A 26,755-nucleotide genomic window follows, 5' to 3' on the forward strand; every position below is an offset into this window, starting at 1 on the left:
GTTTGGCCAACGGCTGGTTGCCTTCCTTCTCGAGTTTGTCGCGGGATCGTGTTTTCGATTTTGGTGTCGACGAGAACGGCGGCAATCGGGACTTTCTCCGTCGTGTGCTGTTCATAGCAAAGCTTTCCCGTCCGCCTTAGAGGTCCATTGAGGTCAGTATTCAGGTTGCAACGTGTTGGAGGCGCTTGGAACGGAGGAAACTGACATTTCGACTTTGTTAGTCCCATCGTTAGCCACTTTCAGTTTCCTTCCGTCACATAGCTATGGTATGTTTTCCCACTGTACACAAATATTCATTGGCTGCCATTGACAGCATCACTTGACTGATACGATTGGTTGTTTGGTTGTTTTCAAATAGCCTCTCCGGTTGGATATAAAGGTAAGCATACGGCATTTACTTGGCGTAGGCCGACAAGCAATTGTGGGACATTATTTATCACCTCGTCTCAAACCCATAGCGAAAGCTATCAAGTCGATCCGACCGAGTAAAGTCAGTCGACTTTCATCCAACGGAACCTTGGCTTCTTGCGGCCCTGTACAACGGTACAGTGTATATATGGAACCATGAGAACCAGGTACGACCGGCGTCACAGCTTGCGTAGGTCGTATCTTGTCATTAGTGTGACATGCTTGCTCCCCAGAACCTCGTGAAAACTTTTGAAATAACGGACCTTCCTGGTTAGTTGTCGTATCCTCAAATCGCCGGTGATTGCAATCGCTTATTAAAATTCATCATGGCTAGTCCGAGCGGCCAGATTCATTGCGCGCAAATCATGGTTGATTGCTGGTTCCGATGATATGCAGGTTCGCGTCTTCAACTACAATACCCATGAAAAAGTGACGGCATTCGAGGCACATCAAGATTACATCCGCAACATCGCCGTGCATCCAACGCAACCTTACGTGCTGACTTGCTCGGATGATATGCTGATCAAATTGTGGGATTGGGAGAAGGGATGGCGAAATATCATGGTATGGTGCGAATGCATGGAGTGTCTGCGTCGTATGAAGCTCCTGAACACATGCGCGCCTTAGGTGTTCGAAGGACACACACACTATGTCATGCAAGTCAACTTCAACCCAAAGGACGGGAATACGTTTGCCAGTGCGTCGCTTGATCGCACAGTCAAGGTACCGTAGAATATACCATTGATGAAATCAAAAGGCGAGTCGTCGCGCTGATTTGCATTCTTACAGGTCTGGTCACTTGGATCAAGTGTACCAAATTATACATTAGAAGGCCACGAGAAGGGCGTCAACTGTGTGGATTATTACCATGGAGGAGACAAGCCTTATCTTATAACTGGTGCTGATGACAAGTATGAGCACATAACGACCGCGCTGCAGACGCGAGCAGTCTCTCATGTGACTTTCTGTCTTCTAGACTAGTCAAGGTTTGGGATTACCAAAACAAGACTTGTGTCCAGACCTTGGAGGGGCATACTCAGAATGTCACCGTCGCTTGCTTCCATCCGGAACTTCCCATCATTATCACTGCCAGTGAAGATGGTAAACTTGTAATGTCGTGATATCATGCCGTGTTATCACGCTGACTGAGTTTATTAGGTACTGTACGTCTTTGGCATGCCAATACATACCGCCTGGAAAACACCCTCAACTATGGAATGGAACGGGCGTGGGCTGTGGCTTATTCCCGTGGCAGCAACGATGTCGCCTTTGGATATGACGAGGGAACCATTGCCATCAAGGTGCGTGTCACTACCATCGCTGATATGCTTGTGCGACGCCGATTCATTGCTAAGGGTTCATCTATAATAGCTTGGGCGGGAAGAGCCAGCAGTGAGCATGGACAATGGAGGAAAGATCATTTGGGCACGTCACAGTGAAATTCTAACGGCGAACGTTAAAGCGAGTGTGGACGAAAGCATAAAGGACGGCGAACGGATTAGCCTTGCAACCAAGGAACTGGGAAGCTGTGAGATCTACCCGCAGATGCTGCAGCACAGTCCGAATGGCCGCTTCGTTGTGGTGTGCGGGGATGGCGAGTATATTATCTACACTGCACTGGCATGGCGAAACAAGAGCTTTGGAAGCGCCTTGGAGTTTGTTTGGGCATTGGATTCCAATGAGTGGGTATTGGCGAAATGATATTGCAGCTAGGCACATTCAATTAACCTAGTAGGGTATAGGTACGCTATCCGCGAATCCTCGTCAAAGGTCAAAGTCTTTAAGAACTTCAAGGAAAAGACCGATGTGGTTATCAGACCCACATATAGTGCGGAAGGAATTTACGGCGGAGCGCTCCTCGGTATTCGTGGTAGCAACTTCCTGAACTTCTATGACTGGGAGACTGGTGTGTGCGTGCGTAGGGTTGATGTGGTTGCACGGAATGTAGGTTTTCTTTTGAAGGAAATTGCCAAAATGACCCGCGCTCTTGCTGACAGCATTACAACCTTAGGTATATTGGTCCGAATCAGACTTGGTAGCGATTGTCTGTGATGACACGACCTACGTTCTCAAGTTCAACCGAATTGCATACCAGCAATACGTGGAAAGGCACGGAGCTAACACGGTTGGCGAGGAAGGAATTGAGGAGGCGGTGGAGTTTGTTACCGAGATCGCAGAAAGGTGAGTACCCCGCATCGCAATCTCTTGATCACATGTTGACGCACCTGCTTGTGTAGCGTGAAGACGGGATGTTGGGTTGGCGATAGCTTTATATACACGAACTCGGCCAACCGGCTGAACTACCTGGTTGGAGGACAAACGTCTACTCTTGCCCATTTTGACACGACTATGTACGTCCTCGGTTACATCAACCGAGTGTACCTGTCGGATAAGGACCTCAACGTGTCGAGCTACGCCCTTCCCATCACGCTTATTCAATACCAAACCGCTGTCCTACGAGGTGATTTGGCAACGGCGGATAGCTTACTGCCAAGTGTTCCAGCAGATCAAAGAAATCGGGTGGCCAAGTTTTTGGAGAGCCAGAATATGAAGGAGCAAGCTCTGGCTGTGACGGCGGATCCAGAGCACCGATTCGATCTTGCTATTCAGCTTCAAAAGCTGGATGTAGCTCATGAAGTTGCTCAGTCTCTCGATCAGGCGGACAAGTGGAAGACTGTCGGAGACAAGGCCTTGGAAATGTGGCAGTTTGGATTGGCAGAAGATTGTCTCAAGAACGCAAAGGACTTTGAGGGCTTGTTGCTAATGTACCAGGCAGCAGGAAACAGTCAAGGTCTAGCACAACTTGCCGAGCTCGCGGTAGAGCAGGGCAGGAACAATATCGCTTTCATGTCATATTTGCTTCGCGGAGACATTGAGCAATGCATTGACCTCTTGACGTCCACGGATCGTATCCCTGAAGCTGCATTGTTGGCGCGTACCTACATGCCGAGTCAAGTACCCCGTGTTGTCAATCTTCTGCGCCAGTCTCTCATAAAGGACAACAAGGCCAAGGTTGCAGAAGCGATAGCAGGACCCACTGAAAATGAGGAACTGTTCCCAGACTTCAAGTATGGTCTGTTTGCTGAGGAGGGATTCAAACGGCGACGGGAGAAGGGACCAGTGCCTGCGACGGAATATTTAGAATGGAAGGACAGTTTGGAGTGGGACGTGGTCGGCCGTGAGTACGGTCTGGGGACGCCATTGTTTGACACATACTGATATTGCTGTAATGAGCAGAACTGAAGGAACGATTCCCTGACGGTCCACCAGAGTTGCAACCTGAGGTGAATGGAGATAACCGTGGAGGACCACGTGTTCGATTGAACCTGGAGGAAGGCCATATTCCTGGTGATGAAGAGGTGTGCATGATCGTTCTGTGCTCGAAATTTTGGATGCAATCGCCTAATGCGTTGTGAATCACATGCTTCCAGACCAGATCGTTCACCTCTGACGAACGGTTCGACGCAATATCCGACAACATGAGCCATATGAGTCTGGAAGTAAACACTACAGGCACGGGGTCACTACGGGTAAGTGATGATGCACTCAAATCGGCCCACTCTCAACAAACGTGCTGACTTGACTTTGTCTCGCAGGGAGACTTGGATTTTGATGACCTGGCATCGTTCCCTGATGCCGGAAGTGTTGGAGACCTCAATCCAGAAGATGAAGATATTGACAAATTTCTAGCCTCTACATCAGGATCTGTCTAAAATTGTAATATGAAACATCTTATACATTTGTTGCTGCGATAACTGCGAACCTTGCTTCACGTGCGTGAAATAAATAAATAGATTGCAGGAAAGGCACCCCGATGTTCTACCATAACCACCATCGTTTATTCTTCCCCTGTGGCAGCTCCCCTTCCCCTTTTCCTGGTTGTCCCGCCTGCATTTTCAGTTTCTCGTCTCTCAACCTTTGCACCTGTTCGGTCAAGTCCTGCATTCCCGCGTCCTCCCGTAACCGCGTCTCTTCAAAAGTGAGTCGTGTCCAAAGGTATTGAAGAGATATTAGGGTTAGGGAGCTGTACAGAAGGAATGTGCTGATGGGTGTTCCGAAGCGCTGGGCAAATGTTAAGGATTGCACTTGCTGTGTGGCATATCCTGTCAAATGTCGGAATGTTAACATCATTTCCGTAAACATCGAGGCTGGCAAAATAAAGGAGAACCTACCTCTTATTCCTATTTGGAGCCGTCCTTGTGTTATCCTAAAGCGATCCATCGGTGCCATTTGCGAGTGAATGTCCAATTGAACATATGTTCTCCGTCCTGCTTGCAAGGTCAAGTGGCACAGTTCTTCAATGACTCACACTTGCGATCTTTCCAAGCACCACTTTGGACGGACATTTTGAACCGAATTCCAAAGCCAATCATGTCGACGGCACCCCGATTAGTCCGCTACACATCCTTCATATCGCCCACAATTGACCCGTTCCTGTTCAGTTCCATCGGGTTTGCGGGCTACCTTATTCATGAGCGGGAAGCGCATCCGGATCCTCAGGAGAAGCTAGGGGCGTTGATTAGGAGGAAGGTGGAGAGGATAAAAAACGGAGTGAACGAGCGGACAGTAACGGATGGACAATGAAGTGGCGATAGTATATGAGAGCGAGGCGAGCCATGTTGCGTTGTGGAGACGCATTGTAGAGCCTGCTTCATTCTCTGCTTCCCATACGATCGAGCCACAAACCGAGATACCTGAGCAACTGGAACCTCCAAGTAGCCTGAAGGACACTCTTTCGCTGTGGATTCGCCGCCCGGGTGCTATGGAAGAATGACAATATAGGCGCAATGGGATAGTGATACTTATTTATTGAGAATATTTTGCATAAGCGCTTAGGTCTCACATTTCGCATGGGGGCCATAGTCTAAGAGAAGAGATTAAATACATAATGCGAACGTGCAAAATAAAGTGATTGGACGGGTATCCACGGGCAAAGTGGTGAAGAGTTGCGGGGCCCCTGAGCCTCAGAGGTATTTGACAGTTGACGACAACGACGCACGCCAATTCTGCGGGGAAAAGGTATGGCGGGGACGGCACGAACGGGTCACTACCCATGGACAAATAAATCGGGTGAAGGAAGGCAGTTGAAAATCTGCGCATCACCCATCCCAGGCCGCCGCAATTTCCTTTTCTCTTGCTTCTTTAGCTTTCCTCTGTTCCTCTCGTTTATCTGGTCAATCCATAGTTTGTCAGCACCAAATTAGTTCAACTTTGATTGCGTTGATTTTCATACCTTTTGCTTCCTGCAATTTCTGTCTATCCCTCGCCGCTTCTTCCTCTGTCTTTCGTTTTGAACGTACTCCAAGAGCACCGGCTACGAGACGCCTTGCGACCATATCTGTGTTATAAGTTCAGCATCAATGGTTGGTGTGACAGACGGGCTAAGATGGCATCATCCAACCTGTCATGATGGGCCGAGGCGCCAATGGTCGGTCTGCGGAGATTATAACAAAACAATCAAGACGTCAGCCGCACAACTAAATGGGTATAACGTATACGAAGGCAATTCCTAAAAACCCACCAGATGCCGTGTCCCTCGATACCTTTCCAGTGTAAGGTTTGACCTAAACCACGCGGGTTAGCACATCACCAAATATTGTGAGCCAAAGCTGCCCTTCACACCTTGATGAAGGGATTGCCCAATGCGGCAGCATAGGCTGCCTTTGCTGTGCGAGTGCCAAATCTAATGTCAACTACCCCATTCGTGGACAACCTTGAAATGCGCCTGGTGTTTGGTACCTGTATCAGGATGTTGAAAAATTATCAAGGCTTGGGTATCGCTAATCCACTTGATCCGATATCCTCCCCTCGAGTGGCTAAAGTCTTGAAAGATTTCTTCGATATCATGTGTTTTGAAAGCTGCAGGAAAATCATACACATCGAGCACAGTCGTTGGGCCTACGAAAGACAATTAAGCAGACGTTCAAACATGATAATTTGCAAAACATGTCCGAACCATCTAATGGTTCCAAGTCTTCAACTGTTCCGGCGACACGGGTGGTTGATCTAGTGTTATCGGTGTCGGGTTGTACCATTACTGGTATGATTTGATCCTCTTCATCGAGTCGTTCCCAATCGTCTTCCTCCGAGTCACTATCGGGTTTAGCTGAACCTCCATCAACACTAGATGTTGAAGATTCGTCTTGGAGTGATAATTTGCCTAATTTCTCAGAAAGTCGTTTCGCGGATTGGGCTGCAGCTTGTCCGCCGCCATTTTCCTTGGCACTATCTATATCATGTTGCCATTGAGGATACACTCTAGTAGGTGCTGCCCGTTCGCGACGACCCATTTTCTCCTCGGCATTCTTGTCCCCATCATGACTTGATATGCGAGTAAATTGCCCACGTCCCTTGCGTACTGGCGTACCGGAAGGTGTAGAACGCTGTCGTACAGGACTTGACGAACGACTGGATGCTGGTGAATTCTGGACTTCAGTTTTAATCTCAGTGGCCTGGAGCGAGAAAGAACGGTATTCAGCAAGCACAGTTACATGCAAGTAACAGATGCACATTGGAATAGTACCTCGGCTGGTACCGTTTCCTGGTTGTTTGGTTCTTCCAGAGCACCTCGGCGGTGTCGGGGTACGTACAATGCAGCCGCTGCCTTATGCCCTTTCTTACTCGCCGACATGACTGGCACAGCATACAGCAAGATGACAGACAAAACCAAGTAAGGCTCTTGTCCGGAGACAGAGCTCACAGCCGCGGGGAAAACGGGATACGATCTTGCCCTCCTCCTCCTGCTGTTGGGGAAAGCCGCCCAGGCACAAGAAGAGTCGATTGTGGTCAGTTGATCACGTGGGTCCATGTGTCATCCAGTCGCCGGGCTAAGCTTCAAGGTGGATGACCATACGACGAAATAAAAGCTTGCATGTACATTCCTCGCATTTGTTTCTAATATACATAAGGAAAACAAACTCGGACATTAATTACGACTCTCAACTTGCCCATGCACCGCCTTTTCCCCCACTGACGTTTTTAAGGCCACCAACGCCCCTTAGGAGTGGATTCGTCACTCCGAACAAGGAGGTACCCGGTGGATGAACAACGGTTGCATGACATCCATACAAAACCCGAAAAGCTTTGATTAGTTCTGGATCTTTGACTGGTGGTTGCTCGCGAATTTTGACTTTAATTGTAGTCGACGCTGGTGAGGGCGATTCGTGTGTTTGTGCAGAAAAGGGTGTGTACTTGAATAAATCCACTGGTTCCTTCTTCACTCTTGAAGCTGATATTGACGAAGAACTTTCTGAGCGTCGTTTTGCTTTTGGTTCTCGAACGGGTGAGGCAGATCGTGATTGTCTTCGACTATTTGACAATGTCTCTAACATGCTCGTCGGGCTGTTCACGCGCTTTCGTTTGAAGGCAGCATCATCTGGGTCACGCTGAGAAGACACCGGGGGAGTGGATTTGCTGGGTCGGTAATGATAGGCGTCCCCATCAACCGAGCGCCGATGGTCGTCGATATTGTTGATCCTAACTCCTTTTGATGAGACCTCACAGCAGTCCTCGTGTTTTCGCAGCACTCTCTGCAGCTCATGCAGCTCAGAACTGGTTGTCGAGTCAGGATATGGGTCCACGTGTTCCGATTGCCTCATTGCCCACATTTTTGCCAGCACCGCAATATCCATTCGCCGTGTATGCTCGACAATGTCGTGCAAACCAGCATGTCCCAATCGTGTCAGCGAGCAGATCCATGCTTCTCGCCCATTCCCACTTTGATCCTTGATCTGAACGAAACGGAGTGTGCTGGACGGTTGTGAGCAGGCGGTCTGGACACAATCTGCCCAGCTCTTGAAGTACCGAGACCAACTTCCTTCCCCAGCAGTGCGTTCGTAGGACTGTTGCAAGTATGACAATCTCACAAACACCTTTCTAGGAGGGAACAAGGCCGCTAGCGTATGGGCGAACCGGGAAGAGTTTGGGGAGATGTCCTGCATTGTGCTCTGCCGAGATCACGCTGAATTTGCAAGTGCCAGATGTAGTGCCCGTCTGTCCAAACACATTAAAGCACATTCGAACCAGCTTACGCGAACATGCCAGTCGCAAACGCCGATCACCTCTGGCCTTCACCAACTCGACTACGTTAGCTGTCTTTCTTTCATACATTGTTTACATTGGGATATGGAAAACATTTCACTCCTTTTCCTTGGACTTCGAAGCACACTCACCATGCCTTGGATCTTCTCAACGGACGAAACATCGAGTCCGTCTGATAATGTCTCTGGAATGAATTACAAGGGATTCTGCAGTGACAGACAATCAACGCCCGCTCGTCTTATTATTTTGTTTGAATATTGATATAACTAACAGGCTACTTCAATTGTAACAATTATTACTGTTGATCCGCCGTCTCCTTCACGCCAGACAAACAAGTTCCTCGCCTGTAGCCAGTTTCTGAAAACGGCGGACCAAGCCTGATGCTACCCATCTTTTTCTACCATCGCTGCTCCGTTTTGCTATCAATTTCTCTATTCCTCCTTCAACCGCTCGCCTTGTTTTCTCTCGGATACCCCAAACCTTGTCTACGTCTTCCCAGTTTCCGTTTAACTTGTCACATCTAATTGGCCTGCCAAAGCGGAAATACTGCATTTCATAGCTTACTGGTAGGCAAATAGGAAGGCTCATGCCCTTTCGTTCGTCCCGAATCACCTTGCTCATAAATCCATCCGGTATAGCTACATCCGTAAGTATGTGTAGCATGTCCTCGCATCCAATGCCAGATATGGGCACGATAGTATACTGATGCTGGACAGCGAGACGGGCAAATCCAGCTCTTTTTCGCCACTGGAGGCTATACTTTCTGTCTGATTTTTTACGGTAAACCTCGTGGTGTCCTCCGGGGAGGACAAGGAGGTTGTGGCCCTTAGCCATTGCGTCAGCTACTGATGCGGGATCTCCGTTAATTGCACCAAGAGCTGTGAGCAAATCTGCCCACAGCGGTATTTTGAGGTGAACGCGATCCATAATACCACGTGGGAGACGTCCTGTCAGTAAATAAACGGTCGACAAAGTAGTGGCAAGCTCGAGCGCCAGCAGCTGATGATTTTCCACATAAAGGATGCGGGAATTCTGCTCAGTGAGTTGAGCGACTATCGCCTCATTTTGAACTGTTACTGGGAATATGGTCAGAACGAGGCGGGCAAGAGGGCGCAAGATAAAGTCTGGTGGTTGCTGCCAGGTTTGGGCTCGCCGAGCAAGTGTCGCTCGACGGTGTTGCTCCAAGAATACGACGAGATAAAAGGGCCACAGGACAGCATATCGTAAAGCTGCATAAAGATCGCTAGGCTTCAGATTTCGAAATTTGGTTGAAAGACGATGAACCATCGTTCGTTTTCGTCGTTTCTCCTTCGTTCGTGGAAAGTTTAAGTAAGGATCGGGGCGATCGGCGGGAACTGCAACTTTATAGCCAGCTGACCAACCTGGTTTGACATTCGAATGGAAGGCTTAGGCAGGAGATTTGGTTTGCCAACTCGTCAGCGATTCTCCGTTTTCGTCAAAGCCATCTGTACCTACGTAAAGGCGAGGCGCAAGACGTACGTTGCGGCATCTGTTTCCTCGAAATGTCCTCCAAACATGTGCGTATTCGTTTCCTTCGGGGACAATATGTGAATGGGACACTGATGTAAACTTGTGTAGAGCAATCACCGACAGCCACTATATCAGACGGAGATTCAGCAGGTGGGTGACTGGCCTTCCCGCCTTCAGAGCCACAGGAGAGACCGTCTCAATTTCTTGTACAGATGATGTATGTTTTTGGAGAAGTCACCGAGCCGCTTGAGGAAACGACGTTGTTAATTGAGGAGATTGTGCGATCGCAAATGATTGAAATTGTCCGTCAATGCTTTGGCAAGGGTCCTTTTACGTGCACTCGGAAACTGATATCTGATGCATTCTAGATAGTACGAGCTGTGCAGCAAGCAGCAAAGCGCAATTCTCGGTTCCTCATTGCTGAAGATTTGATATTCTTGATTCGCCACGATCGCCAAAAAGTCAATACCCTCCGAACATTTCTTACATACAAGGACGCCCAAAAGTCTGCCAAGAAGAACCCTGCTCCTGTGGAACAGATTGCGGATGATGAGGGGTTGGACGACTCTGGAGGAAGTAAGGGTCTCACAGTTTGTCGGAGTGCTGGTCGATAAGTTGTTCACTGGTGATGGTATTGCTTCCTTTAAGCCGGCATGGTGCGGAAGAAAATCAAGTTCTCCTGGGACATAATAAATCACTACAGCTCTGTGCTTGAAGATGACGATGACGACATTGTAGATGAAGATGAGCAGCAGGCGTACGAATACCAAATTGCGCGTTTAAAGGTAGGCGCAGACTCTTTCATTTGCTTATTGAAGATTTTGCTTTGATTAATGTTGCGTGTGTCTCTTCCAGACAGCTGACGAGGTCACCCGCACAATGACAAAGGAAGAATACATGTATTATTCAGAATGTCGGCAAGCATCTTTTACATATAAAAAATTGGCGCGGTTTCGAAAATGGTGTGAAATGGGAACGTGAGTAGCCAGTCCCTTGTAAACCAATGTGCATCAGCACTAACAGTACTTTTAGATACTATGAAAACAAACCCATTGCAGAAGTCATAGACATTCTTGGCTTCCTCGCATATGAAATGGTATCAAAGCTAACGGAAACTGGACTCAAAATCAAAAAAGAATGGGACGAACGAAAAATGGATGAAAAGGAAAAAGCGAAGCGAGTTCAGGAGAAGAAGAATGTAGGGTTGTTTGCAAAGCCTACACATGAGCAGAAGCCCTTGCATCCTGTACATATTCACGAGGCATTTCGACGACTCCAGAAAATGTCGCAACCGATGAGTAACTTTAGAGGTGGATTAGTACGAACGAATTTGGCGCTTATATAGATAGAGTTGCATGCATGAAATTAATATTTTTGTATATACAAGCAGGCCGCATTGCAGGCAATACACTCGCTGCCACATGCGCCTAAAGTGTCTAACGTCTAGATCCTCAGGAGAGTTGAGGTTCGTGGTTCTTCTCCACGACCAGGACCGGTTCTCCACGATCGTTTGGCTGCACTCTGATCTTCACCGTTTCTCCGTCCCGTATCGAACCCTCTATGATAGTCCAATGGAAATGTGTTCATCAGTGTCAACCATAGAGTAGGAACGTGGGTACGTACCGATAAGTGCGTCCGCCAATGAATTCAGAAGATGCTTTTGGATGACTCTGTTCAGAGGACGTGCACCTAGACGGATATAGAAGTGAGCAAGCAGACCTGAAGAGACATGTAATAGATAGGTATCAGAATTGGCTTACCGTATATGGGATCATAGCCGGCATCAGCCAACCATTGCTAAAAGACGTTGAGAAGAATTAGCCACACAAACACCTGCAACAAACACAGTAGGGGCCTCACCTTTGCCTCGTCATCCACATCCAGCTTAAGGTGATGATCCTGTACACGTTTCTGCACATCGCGTAAACGGACATCAACGATTTGTCGGATCATTTCCCTCGAAAGACGGTTGAAAATGACTTGTTCATCGATTCTGGTTCACGTCCCGGCAGAATGAGAATGCGTGATGACGAAGAGACCAAAAACAAGTACACCTACCGGTTGACAAACTCTGGTGGGAAATATCCACGCACCTAGGCATTACAAGTTTTTAGCAAGAAGATTTCATATATATACGAGGAGAACGTGGCGTTACACACAGCATTCAACACCTCCTCTTTCGCGTAAGGTGTGAGTGGTCCTTCAGGTTGCATGGTTAAAATATCAGCACCTGTTCATTCTAATGGTTAACCGTGGCAAGATGGATTTTGCAGAGAGACAAAGAAAATACCCAAGTTGGAGGTCATGATTATGATAGTGTTACGGAAGTCCACTTTATGTCCGTGTGAGTCCGTAAGCACTCCGTCATCGAGAACTTTGGAATGCAGCAACACAGTTAGGGGGATCGGCGTGATGCTTCAAACATATTGGTATCGCACCTTGCAACAAGAGGTTGGTCACATCTCGATGGGCTTTTTCAATTTCGTCCAGCAGGACCACAGAGTATGGCTACAGAGTGGATTAACTGCTGCAAACATACATAAAATAATATCAAGCGAGGAACCGTGAAAATACCTTCCGTCGAACCGCTTCTGTGAGCTCACCACCTTCCTCAAACCCAATATATCTTGATTGCTCAAAGTGAGACATTTGCATCAGTTGCTAAACTCATCCTCAAAGCATACCCTGGTGGTGCCCCAATCAGGCGGGAAACAGAGAACTACAGCCAACGATGAGTTTCATTTGCGCGGCCAGCAGAACTTTTTTTTGGTACCTTTTCCATGTACTCGCTCATATCGATGCGAACAATGGCGTGCTCCGTGTCAAATAAAAACTCGGCAAGTGCTTTACATAGCTCGGTCTGGAATACATGTCACGTCAAGCTCACATATTCGGCGCCCTATCCCATAAGCCAATCTAACCTTGCCAACACCGGTGGGACCTAAATGAAATTCAAATTAGCATCTGATTAGGGCAAAAATCAACACAAATTCCTACCCAAAAACATGAAGGATGCGACGGGCCGAGTTTGTGACTGCAGGCCTGCGCGACTCAATCTGCACCGCGCATGTTAAAAAGAGCGCATTGTACACAATTATAAACGATATTTGTGGGGCCTACCTAACTGCTTCCGTGACAGCATGAATGGCCTCATCTTGTCCAATGACTCGCTTTCGCAGTACATCTGCCATCTGGAGAGATTGAAAACGGTTACATCGTGGCTATACTTTGTGGAATGAAGCGGTAGCATACACGCAGAAGCTTCTCCCTCTCGCCACGTAGTAAATTCTGAAGGATCAAAAGTAAGTACGTTGGGACCGTCCGTTTTATCTAACGACCCTTCCGTCAGACGCGCACCTGTACGGGAATACCCGTTCGTTTCGATACGACGCGTGCAATGTCATTCGCAGTTACGCGTTCATGGATGAGTCTTTCAGGTCCTTCCATCTCTTCACTATGAGCAAAAGTTTATGAGCAGGAGCATAATTCTGGCACGATGCTAAGGCTACATACGTGTCTTCTGGCAGCTCCCTTTCAAGCTTCGGAATGACTTCATACAAAAGCTGACTCGCTCGGCCAAGATCTCCGCGCCGCTGAGCCATTTCAAACTCCATGCGGGCTTGCTCCAATCGCTGTTTCAGTTGCTTGATATGCTCAATTCGCTGCCTGTGCATAGCGCAAATTATAGCCATTGTCCTGATAGGAGCCCATGGTGCGCACCAGATTACCTCTCCTGCTGCCAGATCTTCGTCAGCTCTTTTTCCTGATGTCTCTTTTCCTCGAGTTCCTTCTCCAGTTTTTGCCGCCGCTCTCTTGACCCCGCATCCGTTTCCTTTACAATGTGATATCAACTTATTGTTATGCACCATCATCGCAAAGTGTCATCTACCTTCCGCAAAGACTCAAGCTCAATCTCAATTGTCAAAATCTGACGTTCCAACTTTTCGAGTGCTTCGGGTTTACTTTCTTGAGCCAACCGCAACGATGCACATGCTTCATCAACCAGATCGATAGCTGAATCTGGCAGGAAGCGATCTGTGATGTAGCGATGAGCGTGTTGCGCTGCTGCTACCAGGGCGCTATCCGCAATGCGGACACCGTGATGTACTTCATAACGCTCCTTCACTGTAAAATAGACCATGAATAACAAGTATGTCATGGGAGATTCATATGATGCGAATTTGCTTACACCCGCGGAGAATCGAAATTGTGGCCTCAGGACTTGGCTCTTCCACGAGCACGGACTGAAATCGGCGGGCAAGAGCGGGATCCTGGCAAGAGTGTCAAGTTCAGCCGATGCTTCATGCGTATGTGCCAAACGATGTACCTTTTCGATGTACTTGCGGTACTCGTCAATGGTGGTTGCACCACAGCAGCGTAAGGTCCCTCTCGCCAAGGCAGGCTTTAACATATTGCTTGCATCCATTCCTCCTTCCGATTTGCCCAACCCAAATAATGTATGAAGTTCTGGTAGGGCTCATTAGATATGGGCTCGACCACTTAAAAATATATCATTGGGTACCATCGATGAATAAGATGAGCTTTCCCTCTTCTTCTTGTACGTCGCGAAGAACTGCCTTCAAGCGGTCTTCGAACTCGCCTCTATTCAATAGTCAGTTAGTAGACTTGGTCGTAATCATCTATCATAAGCAGTATCCCAAGAAACTTTACCGGAACTTTGTCCCAGCGACCAGAGCTCCTAAATCTAGCGCAATCACTCGTTTATTTCTCATACTGTCCGGACTACTCTTTGAATCAGTATAATGCCTTGCTGTGATGCAAAGTGAAATACCGGGGACGCACACTTCTCCCTTTTCAATTCTTTGGGCCAGACCCTCAATGATGGCAGTCTTCCCAACGCCGGCCTCACCTATGAGGCATGGATTGTTTTTTGTTCGGCGGCAAAGTCTGAATTGAAGACATATCTCATGAGAGATGCAGTACTAGAGAATACCAGATTTTACCAATACCGACACTTGAATTGTGCGCCTAATTTCCTCATCTGGATAATTTAAGACGCGAGGAATATATCAAAGTTCAGTAGTCTGTGTATTATGCTTTTGTGCTAGTTAAATGCATCATCAAACCTCGTCCGATGACAGGATCTAGCTTGCCGGCGGCAGCAAGTTCTGTCAAGTCGATACCAAATTGTTTGAGTGCTGCCCCTTTTTCAGGCGGAGGTGCATTTGCAGGGTTCATGCGCATTCCCGGAAAACCACCGCCGCCTCATTAAGGGAAACATGAACAGACAGAGTATGCGTTAGCAATAGTGCCGCAAAAAAAAAAACGAGTTACAATGTCTTTATTTATCATTTTCAAAAAGTCTAACTGCTCTACTATTCTGATATGCCTTGATCTAGAACATCTAGTTTCTAACGTTATCAGTCTACCTACCTGGTCCATTGACATAGTGTCGTGCAATGGACGGCGAGACAATCTTGTGACATGGACCCAAGGCAGATCGCGCCGGAATGACCGGAACACGACAGACCGCCGCCCGGACACCCGACACTACCCGTGGAGAAACCTTTAGCGAGCGACAAACCTTTAGCATGTCGTAGCGAATGGGAGATGAAGCAAAAGCAAGAAGACAAAACGTTTTGCTTTGAACGGAAACCGCGTGGAAGATGCGAGAAGAGCGACTGGGCAATGAGTCAGCCTTGGTCACGTCATCAATTGCACGTACGTCATCAGTTCCGTTGTCGTCTTGAGCCATAGCAAAGCCTGAAGGGGCCATCTGGCCGCTGCGTTTGCTTTCGCTGCCTTTAAAAAGAATACGACGTTATAGACGATAGTCTACAGCCTTGCAATTCACATACATGTAAATGGCTACTGCTGACTCATTCCCGAGAGATCTCGCCGACCACCCTGCTCCGCCGCCGCCCGTGCCTAGGCGCCGAGCTCTGTCGATTAGCGGGACTTCTAGAACTCCAGGAAAAGCCGCCCCTCCACAAGGTGTCTATGTCGGAATAGAAATAGAGGCCCGCGGTCCCCGACCTGCCTTTTGTGTTTATGTACATGATGGATTCTACGAAGTGGACTTTACAACCCAATTCATGGAGTCTGGGTCCGATGGTGCGTTTTCGGAAGCGCCAGAAAATGAGGTGGCTAAGATAGACGAAGACGATCAGAATGATCTCGACAAGCAAAACACAAAGGAAAGCGGACAAGCTGGCACTCAACAACGGCGCTCACCTCCGCCTTCCAGTGATTCGGAGGCTCCGCAAAGCATTGACGGTGACCACCTTCGTAATATGGAAGACGCTATCATCATATGGTTGCGTGAATATGCCAAGTCACACCGCTACAAAATTCATGCGGCTGGTATTGGTGTGGCAGCTGGACAGGACGTCTGCGTTGGATATGGTGACATGTACCTCAGAAATCATGATGAAGACTCGGATTCTGGCAGCCTTAGGTTACCTGCACGTCTGTGGTTTGAGCTGGATATCCTTCCAATTGTTGTGGAAACCAAGGGATTCACTCTGGATGAGCGTGCATGTTCGGCTGCGCGCAAAGCTGAGCTCGCTCTTAACCCGCACATTGCTGGAAACATACCTCGCATCTGCTGCGGCTACAGACATGAGGTTAGTCGGCCCTTCACTGTTCGTTGATCCTTGATGGCAACTGAATCCTTGAACCTTTCTGTTATGCTAATAGGTGGAAGTTGACGCCAACGGAAGGTTGGCGTGCATAAAATCAATCTGCGTTGTATATATTGAGATTTGTATTTATATCGTATCTCAGAATTCATCTTGCAGATAGCATTGATTATGAGAGGACTGTAACTCCCGAAACATGGGACATCTTCACCAAGTTGGTCGAGGTAGGCCTTACAAGATATTTTGGACACTATTGTACGCTCAAGCTTATCATTCTATTTTTTAACTGTTAGCTTACGCGAGATCGCTATATCCAGATATCTTTCTTCAACTCAACTCCCCAAGGCGGAGGAGGTGAGTCTACTACTGCTTATTTGGATTTAATCGACAACTAATGACATATGCATCAATCATCTTAGTGGCTCTCATGAGGCATGCACTGCTGCGGCTCTTTCGTTTGATGGGGGTGAATGTCAAGTGGTTTGTTATGAAGCCAAAGCCTGAAATCTTTGATATCACAAAGCGCAAGTTCCACAATGTACTCCAGGGTGTCGCCCCGAAGGATGTTCATTTAACAGACGAGGATAAGAAAATGTTCGAAAGTGTACGTACCATGGCTTCGCTATTAGTGACTCAAAGCTCATAAAATTGACTTGCAGTGGGCAAGGGACAACGTACAGCGTTACTGGGCTGACGGTCCGATTGTGCAATCCGACGTTATCGTCATTGATGATCCTCAACGTTCGTAATTTATCATTTAAATTGATACGCTGTCTTGATTGACTAATTGCATAAGGCAGCATGCGGAATTATTCCCTACATTAAGCGGTTGAATCCCAGTTGCAAGATCATCTACCGGAGTCACATTGAAGGTAGAGACGAGCGTTTCCGTTTCTACGAAGCAGGAGCGCCTCGCTAATGGACTCTGTGATCTAGTAACTGCGGATCTTGCTGATAACCCGAGTACCGAACAGCACCACGTTTGGTCGTATCTTTGGAAATTTATCCGCCATGCGGACGTTTTTATTTCTCATCCTGTAGGTTTGAGAGATAATGCAGCTTATTGCTTGCATGACTCTGTGGACTAATGCTTCTTACACAGGTGGCAAACTTTGTTCCGTCGTGCGTGCCAAAAGATCGCCTCGTCATGATGCCAGCGTCAACTGATCCCATAGATGGGCTCAACAAGGAATTGGATTCGGAAGCGATGTATTACTATCAAGCCATTTTTAACCGTATTAGCCTTGACACGACTGGGAAAATGGTTGACTTTGCAAATAGACCTTATGTTGCACAAATTTGCCGATTCGATCCTAGTAAAGGTATGCTTTTTTGCTGATCTTAAAAGACCGCTTGTTTATGATCATTACTGCTTTGAATTAGGCATTCCACACCTACTCAAAGCGTACAAACTGTTGCGACAGCGGTTGCGTGATAATAATGTTCCTATTGAGGACACGCCGCAGTTAGTCGTTGCCGGACACGGAAGTATCGATGATCCGGATGGAAATGTAGTGTTTGAGCAAGTTTTGGAGATTCTGGGGCAGGAAGAGTATGCGTGGATTGCGGACGACATTATTGCAGCGCGGTCGGTATTACATGGTCCGTGACGCGCATATCTGGAGACTTACCTGCCTTTTGTAGTTTGCCGCCCTCTGATCAGTTGTTGAATGCTTTACTCCGTGGCGCCCATGTGGCCCTCCAATTGTCTACTCGCGAAGGTGAAGTCGCGTATTTTCTTAGTAACGCAAATCATTTCTGACCCAAAGCTGAATGATGTGACAGGTTTTGAGATCAAGGTAACTGAAGCGCTCGCCAAAGGTGTGCCGGTCATTGCATATAAGGCTGGCGGTATCCCGCATCAAATACAGCACGGTCGTACGGGCTTCCTCGTGGAAGTTGGGGACATTGAACAAGTGGTTCAACATCTCTACAATCTTATCACCGATGCCAAGCTCCATACCAGAATGTCAAGGGCTGCGGCAGACTTTGTTTCTGAAGAATACTTTACAGTATGTAATCTACGAAAGGAATGCCCCATTTTGAGGTCCTGATTGACTGAGTCACTGTCTAGGTTTTTCAAGCAATAAACTGGCTCTGGCTTCTCAACGCGGTGCACTCGGGTCGCTTCAGTAACGAAAACCCTGCGCCAGATACAGCAACAATTGAGAAGGAAAAGGATCGAGCCCTGCATGAGGCAGCGACTGGTCGGAACGGGAAGATGATGAAATCTTCTGATGGGGATGTTGACGGACTGCGGTGCACATCCTCACCTCCACCGACGGATGAGCAGGAAGAGGAAGATCGGCGTATCGAAGAAGCCTTTGAGCAACAGCGCCAGACATTGGCCGGTGGTGGCCGGTGGGTTAAGGTAAATGTCAGGGAACATTATTTATTTTTGAAGCAGGAAAATTTAATATCTTTTGTGTTAAAGGAACTGTGGCAAAGAGAATATCCCAGAGCAGGCAAGCCAAGGAAGAAGAAGAGCAAAAGGCAGGATACCGAACAGTAAACATAAAGCCTCCATTTGTACAGTCTCCCATAGATATCACATCATCTTGTAAGAGTCAGCATAGTAAGAGTCAAGTTATAGTCATATCTAGAAACTTGGGCAATATATGAGTATCGGCTCAAGGTCCGGAAGTATATATTTCAACAAAAATGCGGGTCGCGAGAACAATTATACAAGATTCGAAAATATGGGTGAAAAGGGGGCCAATCGATATACACTCTTACGATATAGGCGAATAAGGGGAGATCGCTCTGGGGTATCAATATTCTTCAGCAGCACGGGCGGGAACGCGCATAGCGTTCATGTACGTTTTCCAAATCATATAATCCGGTTCACCTGCCATGACAATGATTTTCGGTGCCTGGCGGGGCTTCTTATTCATGGAAGGATTCATTCCAAACCTGTATGAAACGATGAAATACTGAATCTTGTTCCGCATTTTCCGCGCCGATGAACGGATCAGACTGTTCTCGTACCTCTTGAACATGAGCTTCTTGTTTACGGCATCTAGCTCCAATTTTTCGCCATCACCGTGAATACATCGAGGAATAAAGTTGTTGATCTCGCCATTCTCCACAGCGGTTTCTACTTCGATCGTATAGTCAACTCCATCTAGTCGACAAGAACAAACCAACTGTTGGTTTCCTTTAATCGGCTTTGGCTCCGAAGAATCCCGACTAAGATTGATACACACTGCAGCTGTATTCAAACTTTTCTCCTTCGTTCAAGGATAGGCAATCCATTTTGGTCATCTTTCCTTTTTTCGGCTTTGTCTCTCCTTGCTTGTATTCGTAAGTCTGACGCAAAGGGTATTAGAGTGGCAGTACTAAGAAAAACGAATGGAAAACGCTTGAATCCCACCCTTTTCTCAATAGTAGCATCCTGAATGCCTGGCGCAAACGCAATTTGAATGACGCGGTGCAAATTCCAGAAACTGAAGGACTTTGGGATAACCACAGTGCGGCTTCCTTGCGGGGCATTAACGCGCAATTGGAGAATAGGACCGCGAGGTTTGGCCATTTTTCCAACGCAAGAATGCTGGGCTTGACGCCTGATACTGACGAATGCAATGAAAAACGCCTTGCTTTCTGGGTGTTCAAATGGTTGATGCTGGGGATGATGTCGCTTCAACAAAAGGGGCTCCCAAAATGACGACGAGGCGCGACACGGCCTTGGAAAGATCATTTTATCCTTTTTAGGTTATATTGCTTTGTCATCAGTGGACTCGGTTTGTTGCCATGGTTTTCCTGTTCATCCATCGTTAAATTGTTTACAATCCTGTATCTGTCGGTGACGATACCGCTCAAGACTATCACTTTTTTAACTGCCAAAGCAGGTTCATTTCGGCAGCTCAAACTCTTGGGTTTACAACCGACTGCCAAAAACGCTATTGCATAGCAGAATCTGACCTAATGTGGTGCGAGGCATTGTTGCTCACCCACGTACCCTTGTTGGCAACTAGCCTTCTTTACAAATTGTGCACCCCTGTGCGTTCTAGAGGTTTTCGTAGCATTTGAATAATCATATTCGCAAGTCCCAACCAGTGTATCAAGAACTTTTGGACTTTAGCGTGCATCGTCTTGTCAATGAGTTTGTAGTTGCGGGCTCGCAATGTATCCTCTTTGGGTTAAATGGTTCTGTTATTGCATCAAGTTTTGTTGGCATAGCAACGGTTAGCACACATGATTGACGATTGCTAAGTTATTTGGACTGAGAATTGACGATGCGGTATAATGTGCGATGGAGACTTTGCGGTCTCGTCCAGCAAAGACGAGCACGTCCGACGGGTTTTCCTGTCGCTGCGAGCAAGGTTCGACTCTTTTCAGGTCGACCACATGAACACATTGATACGTCGCACCCATCCTACAACCATAGCAATGCCGAGTGGACAGTCTTAGCCTTGGACCATCCTCTGACCCACGCACAGACGGGAGTCAAAATTCACCTTGTCGGCATCCACCACAATTCTCCTGCGTCTCTAGAGAGAGTGGAGTATGTTATGGACCAAGTAACGCCGGCCGCAGTGTGCTTGGAAATCGACGCTGACCGCTTGAAGAGCTATTCGGCAAAGGCCGAAGTCGTTCTAGGAAGATACAAGAGCCAACATAGCGGAGCATCGATCAGTCCACTATCCCCAGAGGATCTAGCTAACCGTGCTCCATTATCGTCGTCCCGGCTCAGCGGCGTGCGCACGGTCCTGTCCCCGACGTCTGGCGGCACAGGCAGCTCTCCCGCATTATCACTAACGGAACACGATCACGAAACCCTCACGCGCCTCGGGATTGATCCGGCGCTACACTTATCCCCCACCCACCTCCACTACGGCCTTGAAATTGGTGTAGCGGTGCGGTCCGCTCACACTCACAACGCTGTCATCCGCTCGATAGATATTCATCCAGACATTCTCCGTTCTGATCCATCACATTCAACCCTCATCAATGACCTCATAAGAAGGTTCCGTCTCCTGCCACCTCCAATACGTGGCACCTCCATGCTGGGCCGCGGTTTGTTTTGGCTCATAACACGACTATCTTTCGGAGTCAAACGGGACGTGGCAAAAGAAGCTCAGGCTGACGTTTGCAGCGTCAAAGATCATGCTACATACCTACGATGCTGGAAAACTTTCCATCCGAATGCTTACTTTTGGTGGCTGGAGGTTCGAAATGCCGGAATGGTGAACGGAATTCGAACATGTGTGCGAGATGTCGCTGAAAGTGCTGGTTTGCTTTCTGCCACTGACAAGAGCCATGCAAAGGAGCCACCGGCCATAGTGGTAGTGGTCGGAAAGAGTCACGTATTTGGAATTGCAGAGATGTGGGCAGATAAAGTTGAGCAAGAAAAGTTTCCATTGATAAAAGATGGCATGGAAAGGAAGCTTGTTGGGGAGGAGGTGATTTTCCTTGATGAAATGATTGCTGATGCAATGAAAGCCGAAGAAGAGGCTATAATGGCCGCAGAAGCGGTGCGGAATGGAAAGACGGATAGCGGAGCAGGAGCAGTGCGAATACTCGTACATGAGCGGGAGCAGACAGGCGGTAGTGAAGTGGCCGATACCCAGAAATCCGACGCGGATGAAGCCAGAACGGGCAAGAAACGACGATCAGGCCATGTTCCCGCTCCAGCTCCACCGCCTGTCCGACCTCCACCACGTCAACCGACAGGGATAAGATACGTGGATTAGCATCCTACCGTTATTCTTGTATAATAGGTGTCAATGTAAACTAGAGCCGCGCGGATGCACGGTGCACGAAATAGACATTTTTAGACCAGATGAGCGAGCCCGGCTTTGGTTGATCGGGTTGATTACTAAGCATTCCCAGCCACTTCCATATATTTATCACCCGATATTACAGAGAAATACGAGCCATTGGGCTGAGATGACTGTTGGTAAATTCCATCCTCCTTTAAGATCAACTGCGTTTGCGCTATGAATGTAGACAGCATTTTCAAGGCATGTGTCACACATGTGAAAGGAGTGGATTTGTCTCTCTGAGATCTGGCGTTAACGATCTTGATTTGAAGCACAGGTCCCAGCCGCGCCGGTTGGCAAGAACAAGCGTAAATTGCCTCCTACACCCGATGACGCATATCTAAAGAAAGTACGAACAGACGAGGACGATGACGACTTTCGTGCGGGATGGGGACCTGGTACTGTTGGAAGTAGTAGTGGGAATGGGGGAGGAGGCGAGTTGGATGGGCCTGTGAGAGATGACGACGAGGACGAAAGGTTTCATGAAAGTGGACTTAGTGATGATCAGAAGAAAATTTGGGAGATTGTAGACGCCGGGGAGGAGGTGAGTATCATAATCAGTCGTCGGGCTAGACCTCGTAGGGTGCAATCCGGGAACTGAGATCTCCCTCCCTCAGGCACCAGCAACGATCGATTTGCCAACACTCAAGAAAATGGTTCTGAAATTTGAAAAAGTTATCAACAGGAACCAAGAGCTACGTGTAAAGTATAGCGATAATCCACTCAAGTGCGTCGCTGAAGCTTGTCTCGTACGTATGGGTTCCAATGGCCTCACATAATGCCTTTAGATTCATCGAATCAGAAGCAGACTTGGATGAAGAGATCAAAAATATGCTTACTGCAAGTGACGCCCCCGAACTTTATCCCAACCTCGTTGAACTAGGGACCCACGTCAGTATCCTTTCCTTACTCTCCCACGAAAACACAGATATATCTATTGCTGCCGTGGAACTTTTGAACGAGCTCACAGATGAAGAGTTGGTCACAGAAGCCTCAGAGGCCGCAGAAGAGGGAATGAAGGCACTGGTAAAAGCCCTAGTAGAAAGTGACGCGCTCGATCTCCTTGTGCAAAATATTTCCCGCCTTAATGAAGACCAAGGAGAGGATAAACAAGGCGTTTTTAACACCATGAGCGTAATAGAGAACTTGATATCCATCGATCCTTCAATAGCGGAAGTTGTTGTTGAAAAAACGTCCTTCCTATCTTGGCTATTGCAACGAGTCCGGGTCAAGACATTCGACTCTAACCGACAATATGCATCTGAGATGCTGGCAATTCTACTCCAAAACAGCCGACCGAACCGGATAAAGTTGGGCGAGCTCGGCGGTGTGGATACCCTTTTGCGGGTCATAGCAGCATATAAGCGCAAAGATCCTAAAGATCCTGATGAAGTGGAGTTGATGGAGAATATCTTTGACGTGTTGTGTGCCGCGCTGATTGAACCGGAAATCAAAGAAAAGTTCCTTGAGGGTGAGGGACTTGAATTGATGATTCTTATGCTGAAAGAGAAGAAAATGTCGCGGATGCGAGCGTTAAAAGTTTTGGACCATGCCATGTTGGGAGCGGACGGCGCGTCGTGTTGCAATCATTTCGTAGACATACTGGGTCTCAAAACACTGTTCCCAGCCTTCATGCGGAAGGGAATGAAGAAGTACAAGAAAGAGTACAAGTCATTTTCGGAGGCTGAGGAGAATGAACATCTGGTCTCTATCATCTCTTCGTTATTCAAAAATGTGACGGAACCAGCGTCTCGTGCGCGGCTCATGCTTAAATTTGAGGAGGCGGACTACGAGAAGGTTGACCGATTAGTAGAGATGCATAAAACCTATGCAGGACGAGTCGCAGACGCAGATAAGGAGATTGAAGACAGGAAGAAAGAACTCGAAGAAGAAGATTTGAGTGATGATGAGAGAGAAGCTGAAGAAGAAGAACTCTTTCTGAAACGGCTGACTGCGGGATTGTTTACATTACAGCTGGTGGATTTCATTATGGCTTCTGTATGCGTAGAAGACAAGGAAGGCCGGGTTCGTACATCGCCCTTGGCGTAGTGCTCGTTCAGGAACTGCAGTCTTACAATTTCCCCTACCCTTAAAGATACGAGACAGAATAACCTTACTGCTAGAGAAAGACGGCCAGACTCTTGAAAGCATCAAAACAATTCTCAAAGGTGCGCCTTTTGCATGCTGTACCATCCAGAAATGAAAAATTTCCGACTTACGGCTATCTTTGTAACCTGTAGAATATGCCGAGAATGTGGGTGATGGAAAGGGAGACAACAGAGAGAATGCAGAGCGAGACAGGATATTAGGCCTGGTAGAAGCCTTATAGGGCTTCAGCAATTAATATGAAAAGGACTAGCAGCAACGCTTCTTGTCGTGCTTCCCGAAATGATGGTCTCAATCGCTGTGCTGCTGCTGCATGGGAAAAATGCATTCCAAAACGCCCTGGATCGTGCACAGGAAAATCATCGTTGGTATCTCTAAAGCTAGCAATTACACTTTTTCATCTGTTGCAATTGAAGGGAAAGAGGATCAGAATTCATCATGTATCAGTCACCGACAGTGATAGGGCCACTTACAGTCCAGCTTGGTCTCCAACTTTTTCATGTCCGCCACCTTTCGCACGGCTTTCATAAAGTCATCTTGAACTACATAGTCTCGCTCGTCGCGAATGGCAAACATTCCTACAGGAAATAATCAGCCAATGTGCATGCGCCTTTCCTGTAACATACCATCTACAAACCTGCTTCTGTGCAAACATTCCTCAAATCGGCTCCATTAAATCCATCAGAGAGCTTCACCACCGCTTCATAATCTACAAATCGCGAGCTTAACCTTGAAATTCGTCAAAATCATGCAGCATCTGGCAGGTTCCTACCAATTTCACCATGCTTCGTAATTGGTGCAGCATGGATTCTGAGAATCTCCAATCGTCCTTGTTCATTTGGAAGTGGGATTTCGATCTTACGGTCCAGCCGACCAGGACGCATCAAGGCTGGGTCGAGTGTGTCCGGACGATTTGTGGCCATGATGAGTTTCGTTTGGCCGAGGTAATCAAATCCATCCATTTGGTTGAGGAGCTTTGAAAGTACCATGACAGTGACATTAATTATACTACGTCTCACGTGTTGCCATATCATGCGAATTAATACCTCCATCAGCGTGCGTTGGATTTCACGATCGGCCGAAGTTCCCTCGGAAAAACGACGTCCACCAATCGCATCAATTTCGTCCATGAAAATGATACAGGGTTCATGCTCTTTTGCGTAGCCTGTAGCGTACTGTTTAGTTCACCACACTGGCAAATTTCGACAGAGATTGCCGGACGCATACCAAACATCTCTCGAATCAGTCTCGCACTCTCTCCAATGTACTTGTCGACGATAGCACTGGATACAACCTTCAAAAAGTTACATTCGAGGGTGCTCGCGACGGCACGAGCGAGCAACGTCTTTCCCGTTCCAGGTGGTCCATACAACAAGACACCCTTTGGTGGCTTTATTCCGACCCGCAAGAACAGCTCTGGATTCAATAATGGCAGTTCAATAACCTTTAGAATAAGATTTTCATTTAAATATCATTGACCGATTTACATAAAGCAGAGCTATAATTGGAAAGACATACCTCTCTCAGCTCTCTGATCTGATCGCCAAGCCCACCAATCCCAGCAAAAGAGATATTCCCTGGATCCTCTGTAGACATGTTATAAACCAAGGGATCTACTTCGCGGGGAAGAATTCGCATGATGGTCAAGGTTGTCATGTCGAGCGACACACGTGTGCCTTGCTTCAACTTTTCTTTGGGTACTCGCTCTCGACAGCCAACGACATATCGCGGTCCGCTGGAAGCTTTCACAATGACTTGAAATAAAAGAAAGCCACAAATAAGTTCGCAAACGCCGGGGCCATGAAGGGGCGAACGGAAACGTACATCGTTCCTCATCCAGTTGTTTCAGCACCTCCCCTATAATCTGTCCCACGCTCTGCAGCGCTTTGATGTCGTCCTCTGTTTTGTCAAAGTCCTTTTCTAAAGAGCGCAAACCAAGTCGCACTGAAAGATCCTGCAATTAGGCTAGTCGTAACGGCGGAACGAGGACACGTTGAATTGCTCCAGAGTACTCACGCTCTTTAACCTTTGCATCCAATTCGCGATGTAGGAGGAGTTGCTTTCTGTAATCACCGAGAACCTTTGCTCTTCGATCGTCTGAGCTGGCCGTTGCCATGTCTTGTGAATTGCTGGCGTGGAGCGAGTCGCGAAGGTTTCCAAACAGATTTCGCTGATGAGTTCAAGTGCTTGTTGAAGTTGCAGTTTGCAAAGTCCCAATTTTTGGACGCGTCATCAATTGGGACGCGCGGGTTGGGACGACGACAAACGAGTTTCCAACGTCATTAAAAGAAACCTTTCAAGAAAACTATTCAACGGAATTATTCAACAAAGAGGAGAATAGCTGCC

At 47.6% G+C, this 26,755-nt stretch overlaps 12 protein-coding genes across 12 annotated transcripts; 5 read left to right on the forward strand and 7 right to left on the reverse strand.

Moving 5' to 3' along the window:
- The first annotated feature begins 31 nt into the window (after positions 1-31).
- SPPG_04301 (uncharacterized protein) lies at positions 32-4,223 on the forward strand. The gene is made up of 17 exons (XM_016752544.1): positions 32-152; positions 222-266; positions 359-379; positions 459-575; positions 642-678; positions 743-972; positions 1,036-1,131; positions 1,198-1,319; positions 1,385-1,509; positions 1,567-1,709; positions 1,780-2,090; positions 2,151-2,352; positions 2,420-2,589; positions 2,646-3,586; positions 3,646-3,767; positions 3,840-3,938; positions 4,005-4,223. Exons 2-17 carry the CDS (start codon positions 264-266, stop codon positions 4,119-4,121), a joined length of 2,856 nt encoding a protein of 951 aa, XP_016609250.1. The 5' UTR covers positions 32-152; positions 222-263; the 3' UTR covers positions 4,122-4,223.
- SPPG_04302 (uncharacterized protein) lies at positions 3,856-4,661 on the reverse strand. The gene is made up of 3 exons (XM_016752545.1): positions 4,581-4,661; positions 3,988-4,511; positions 3,856-3,915 (listed from the first exon to the last, which is right to left on the reverse strand). Exons 1-2 carry the CDS (start codon positions 4,636-4,638, stop codon positions 4,228-4,230), a joined length of 342 nt encoding a protein of 113 aa, XP_016609251.1. The 5' UTR covers positions 4,639-4,661; the 3' UTR covers positions 3,856-3,915; positions 3,988-4,227.
- A 535-nt stretch (positions 4,662-5,196) lies between these two features.
- Positions 5,197-7,154, reverse strand: SPPG_04304 (uncharacterized protein). Its single transcript, XM_016752546.1, has 8 exons — positions 6,932-7,154; positions 6,365-6,860; positions 6,148-6,306; positions 6,031-6,074; positions 5,930-5,972; positions 5,810-5,842; positions 5,642-5,746; positions 5,197-5,578 (listed from the first exon to the last, which is right to left on the reverse strand). Exons 1-8 carry the CDS (start codon positions 7,037-7,039, stop codon positions 5,508-5,510), a joined length of 1,059 nt encoding a protein of 352 aa, XP_016609252.1. The 5' UTR covers positions 7,040-7,154; the 3' UTR covers positions 5,197-5,507.
- Positions 7,155-7,185: 31 nt separating this feature from the next.
- SPPG_04305 (uncharacterized protein) lies at positions 7,186-8,362 on the reverse strand. Its single transcript, XM_016752547.1, has one exon. It carries the CDS (start codon positions 8,346-8,348, stop codon positions 7,347-7,349), a length of 1,002 nt encoding a protein of 333 aa, XP_016609253.1. The 5' UTR covers positions 8,349-8,362; the 3' UTR covers positions 7,186-7,346.
- A 284-nt stretch (positions 8,363-8,646) lies between these two features.
- Positions 8,647-9,774, reverse strand: SPPG_04306 (uncharacterized protein). The gene has a single exon (XM_016752548.1). The coding sequence runs from the start codon at positions 9,733-9,735 to the stop codon at positions 8,767-8,769; it is 969 nt and encodes a 322-aa protein (XP_016609254.1). The 5' UTR covers positions 9,736-9,774; the 3' UTR covers positions 8,647-8,766.
- A 132-nt stretch (positions 9,775-9,906) lies between these two features.
- On the forward strand, positions 9,907-11,355 carry SPPG_04307 (transcriptional regulator SPT3). Its single transcript, XM_016752549.1, has 7 exons — positions 9,907-9,986; positions 10,048-10,089; positions 10,152-10,241; positions 10,308-10,515; positions 10,588-10,724; positions 10,795-10,916; positions 10,972-11,355. The coding sequence occupies exons 1-7, from the start codon at positions 9,972-9,974 to the stop codon at positions 11,282-11,284; spliced, it is 927 nt and encodes a 308-aa protein (XP_016609255.1). The 5' UTR covers positions 9,907-9,971; the 3' UTR covers positions 11,285-11,355.
- Positions 11,286-15,676, reverse strand: SPPG_04308 (ATP-dependent chaperone ClpB; the record flags this gene model as incomplete). Its single annotated transcript, XM_016752550.1, has 27 exons — positions 11,286-11,497; positions 11,563-11,628; positions 11,700-11,736; positions 11,800-11,932; positions 11,998-12,032; positions 12,099-12,169; positions 12,230-12,313; positions 12,378-12,447; positions 12,514-12,565; positions 12,624-12,658; positions 12,713-12,799; positions 12,861-12,880; positions 12,937-12,995; positions 13,060-13,130; positions 13,192-13,227; positions 13,297-13,393; positions 13,453-13,605; positions 13,668-13,771; positions 13,829-14,064; positions 14,129-14,210; positions 14,267-14,406; positions 14,462-14,541; positions 14,611-14,682; positions 14,743-14,847; positions 14,914-14,941; positions 15,027-15,164; positions 15,334-15,676. The coding sequence occupies 27 exons, from the start codon at positions 15,674-15,676 to the stop codon at positions 11,391-11,393; spliced, it is 2,541 nt and encodes an 846-aa protein (XP_016609256.1). The 3' UTR covers positions 11,286-11,390.
- On the forward strand, positions 15,665-19,239 carry SPPG_04309 (uncharacterized protein). The gene is made up of 14 exons (XM_016752551.1): positions 15,665-16,526; positions 16,600-16,622; positions 16,687-16,765; positions 16,835-16,895; positions 16,961-17,145; positions 17,201-17,282; positions 17,342-17,413; positions 17,478-17,578; positions 17,644-17,863; positions 17,925-18,129; positions 18,186-18,262; positions 18,327-18,553; positions 18,616-18,912; positions 18,976-19,239. The coding sequence occupies exons 1-14, from the start codon at positions 15,765-15,767 to the stop codon at positions 19,051-19,053; spliced, it is 2,469 nt and encodes an 822-aa protein (XP_016609257.1). The 5' UTR covers positions 15,665-15,764; the 3' UTR covers positions 19,054-19,239.
- On the reverse strand, positions 19,149-20,190 carry SPPG_04310 (uncharacterized protein). The gene is made up of 4 exons (XM_016752552.1): positions 19,915-20,190; positions 19,748-19,850; positions 19,530-19,665; positions 19,149-19,454 (listed from the first exon to the last, which is right to left on the reverse strand). Exons 1-4 carry the CDS (start codon positions 20,071-20,073, stop codon positions 19,313-19,315), a joined length of 540 nt encoding a protein of 179 aa, XP_016609258.1. The 5' UTR covers positions 20,074-20,190; the 3' UTR covers positions 19,149-19,312.
- Positions 20,191-20,758: 568 nt separating this feature from the next.
- SPPG_04311 (uncharacterized protein) lies at positions 20,759-22,324 on the forward strand. Its single transcript, XM_016752553.1, has one exon. It carries the CDS (start codon positions 20,777-20,779, stop codon positions 22,232-22,234), a length of 1,458 nt encoding a protein of 485 aa, XP_016609259.1. The 5' UTR covers positions 20,759-20,776; the 3' UTR covers positions 22,235-22,324.
- A 118-nt stretch (positions 22,325-22,442) lies between these two features.
- Positions 22,443-24,863, forward strand: SPPG_04312 (uncharacterized protein). Its single transcript, XM_016752554.1, has 6 exons — positions 22,443-22,504; positions 22,581-22,847; positions 22,921-23,030; positions 23,092-24,328; positions 24,399-24,471; positions 24,544-24,863. Exons 1-6 carry the CDS (start codon positions 22,481-22,483, stop codon positions 24,630-24,632), a joined length of 1,800 nt encoding a protein of 599 aa, XP_016609260.1. The 5' UTR covers positions 22,443-22,480; the 3' UTR covers positions 24,633-24,863.
- On the reverse strand, positions 24,475-26,673 carry SPPG_04313 (26S protease regulatory subunit 10B). Its single transcript, XM_016752555.1, has 9 exons — positions 26,426-26,673; positions 26,234-26,353; positions 25,928-26,163; positions 25,637-25,853; positions 25,456-25,574; positions 25,182-25,383; positions 25,047-25,118; positions 24,883-24,987; positions 24,475-24,810 (listed from the first exon to the last, which is right to left on the reverse strand). The coding sequence occupies exons 1-9, from the start codon at positions 26,523-26,525 to the stop codon at positions 24,797-24,799; spliced, it is 1,185 nt and encodes a 394-aa protein (XP_016609261.1). The 5' UTR covers positions 26,526-26,673; the 3' UTR covers positions 24,475-24,796.
- Between the last annotated feature and the right edge of the window lie 82 nt (positions 26,674-26,755).

Source organism: Spizellomyces punctatus, assembly GCF_000182565.1.
Source record: "Spizellomyces punctatus DAOM BR117 chromosome Unknown supercont1.6, whole genome shotgun sequence".
Classification (NCBI taxonomy): domain Eukaryota; kingdom Fungi; phylum Chytridiomycota; class Chytridiomycetes; order Spizellomycetales; family Spizellomycetaceae; genus Spizellomyces; species Spizellomyces punctatus.

Bases quoted from the DNA above. Each gene is read 5' to 3' on its own strand.
- SPPG_04302 (XM_016752545.1), bottom strand. From the start codon at position 4,638: ATGGCACCGATGGATCGCTTTAGGATAACACAAGGACGGCTCCAAATA. The intron at 4,512-4,580 runs GTAGGTTCTCCT...GACATTTGACAG, and splicing joins GCTCCAAATAGGAATAAGAG to GATATGCCACACAGCAAGTG.
- SPPG_04312 (XM_016752554.1), top strand. From the start codon at position 22,481: ATGAATGTAGACAGCATTTTCAAG. The intron at 23,031-23,091 runs GTGCGTCGCTGA...TAATGCCTTTAG, and splicing joins TATAGCGATAATCCACTCAA to ATTCATCGAATCAGAAGCAG. The intron at 24,329-24,398 runs GTTCGTACATCG...CTACCCTTAAAG, and splicing joins TAGAAGACAAGGAAGGCCGG to ATACGAGACAGAATAACCTT.
- SPPG_04313 (XM_016752555.1), bottom strand. From the start codon at position 26,525: ATGGCAACGGCCAGCTCAGACGATCGAAGAGCAAAGGTTCTCGGTGAT. The intron at 25,384-25,455 runs GTATTAATTCGC...GTACTTTCAAAG, and splicing joins TCCAACGCACGCTGATGGAG to CTCCTCAACCAAATGGATGG. The intron at 24,988-25,046 runs GTTTGTAGATGG...TATTTCCTGTAG, and splicing joins GAATGTTTGCACAGAAGCAG to GAATGTTTGCCATTCGCGAC.
- SPPG_04304 (XM_016752546.1), bottom strand. From the start codon at position 7,039: ATGTCGGCGAGTAAGAAAGGGCATAAGGCAGCGGCTGCATTGTACGTA. The intron at 6,861-6,931 runs GTACTATTCCAA...TTCTCGCTCCAG, and splicing joins AGGAAACGGTACCAGCCGAG to GCCACTGAGATTAAAACTGA. The intron at 5,747-5,809 runs GTTGGATGATGC...CTTATAACACAG, and splicing joins GCCTCGGCCCATCATGACAG to ATATGGTCGCAAGGCGTCTC.
- SPPG_04305 (XM_016752547.1), bottom strand. From the start codon at position 8,348: ATGCAGGACATCTCCCCAAACTCTTCCCGGTTCGCCCATACGCTAGCG.
- SPPG_04306 (XM_016752548.1), bottom strand. From the start codon at position 9,735: ATGGTTCATCGTCTTTCAACCAAATTTCGAAATCTGAAGCCTAGCGAT.
- SPPG_04301 (XM_016752544.1), top strand. The intron at 1,510-1,566 runs GTAAACTTGTAA...TGAGTTTATTAG, and splicing joins TATCACTGCCAGTGAAGATG to GTACTGTACGTCTTTGGCAT. The intron at 2,091-2,150 runs GTGGGTATTGGC...AGTAGGGTATAG, and splicing joins TGGGCATTGGATTCCAATGA to GTACGCTATCCGCGAATCCT.
- SPPG_04310 (XM_016752552.1), bottom strand. From the start codon at position 20,073: ATGGCCAAACCTCGCGGTCCTATTCTCCAATTGCGCGTTAATGCCCCG. The intron at 19,666-19,747 runs GTGTGTATCAAT...CTTGTCGACTAG, and splicing joins AAAGTTTGAATACAGCTGCA to ATGGAGTTGACTATACGATC. The intron at 19,455-19,529 runs GTACGAGAACAG...CGTTTCATACAG, and splicing joins AAGAAGCTCATGTTCAAGAG to GTTTGGAATGAATCCTTCCA.
- SPPG_04311 (XM_016752553.1), top strand. From the start codon at position 20,777: ATGCGGTATAATGTGCGATGGAGACTTTGCGGTCTCGTCCAGCAAAGA.
- SPPG_04309 (XM_016752551.1), top strand. From the start codon at position 15,765: ATGGCTACTGCTGACTCATTCCCGAGAGATCTCGCCGACCACCCTGCT. The intron at 16,623-16,686 runs GTTGGCGTGCAT...ATCGTATCTCAG, and splicing joins GAAGTTGACGCCAACGGAAG to AATTCATCTTGCAGATAGCA. The intron at 17,579-17,643 runs GTAGGTTTGAGA...CTTCTTACACAG, and splicing joins ACGTTTTTATTTCTCATCCT to GTGGCAAACTTTGTTCCGTC.
- SPPG_04307 (XM_016752549.1), top strand. The intron at 10,242-10,307 runs GTCCGTCAATGC...GATGCATTCTAG, and splicing joins GATCGCAAATGATTGAAATT to ATAGTACGAGCTGTGCAGCA. The intron at 10,917-10,971 runs GTGAGTAGCCAG...CAGTACTTTTAG, and splicing joins AAATGGTGTGAAATGGGAAC to ATACTATGAAAACAAACCCA.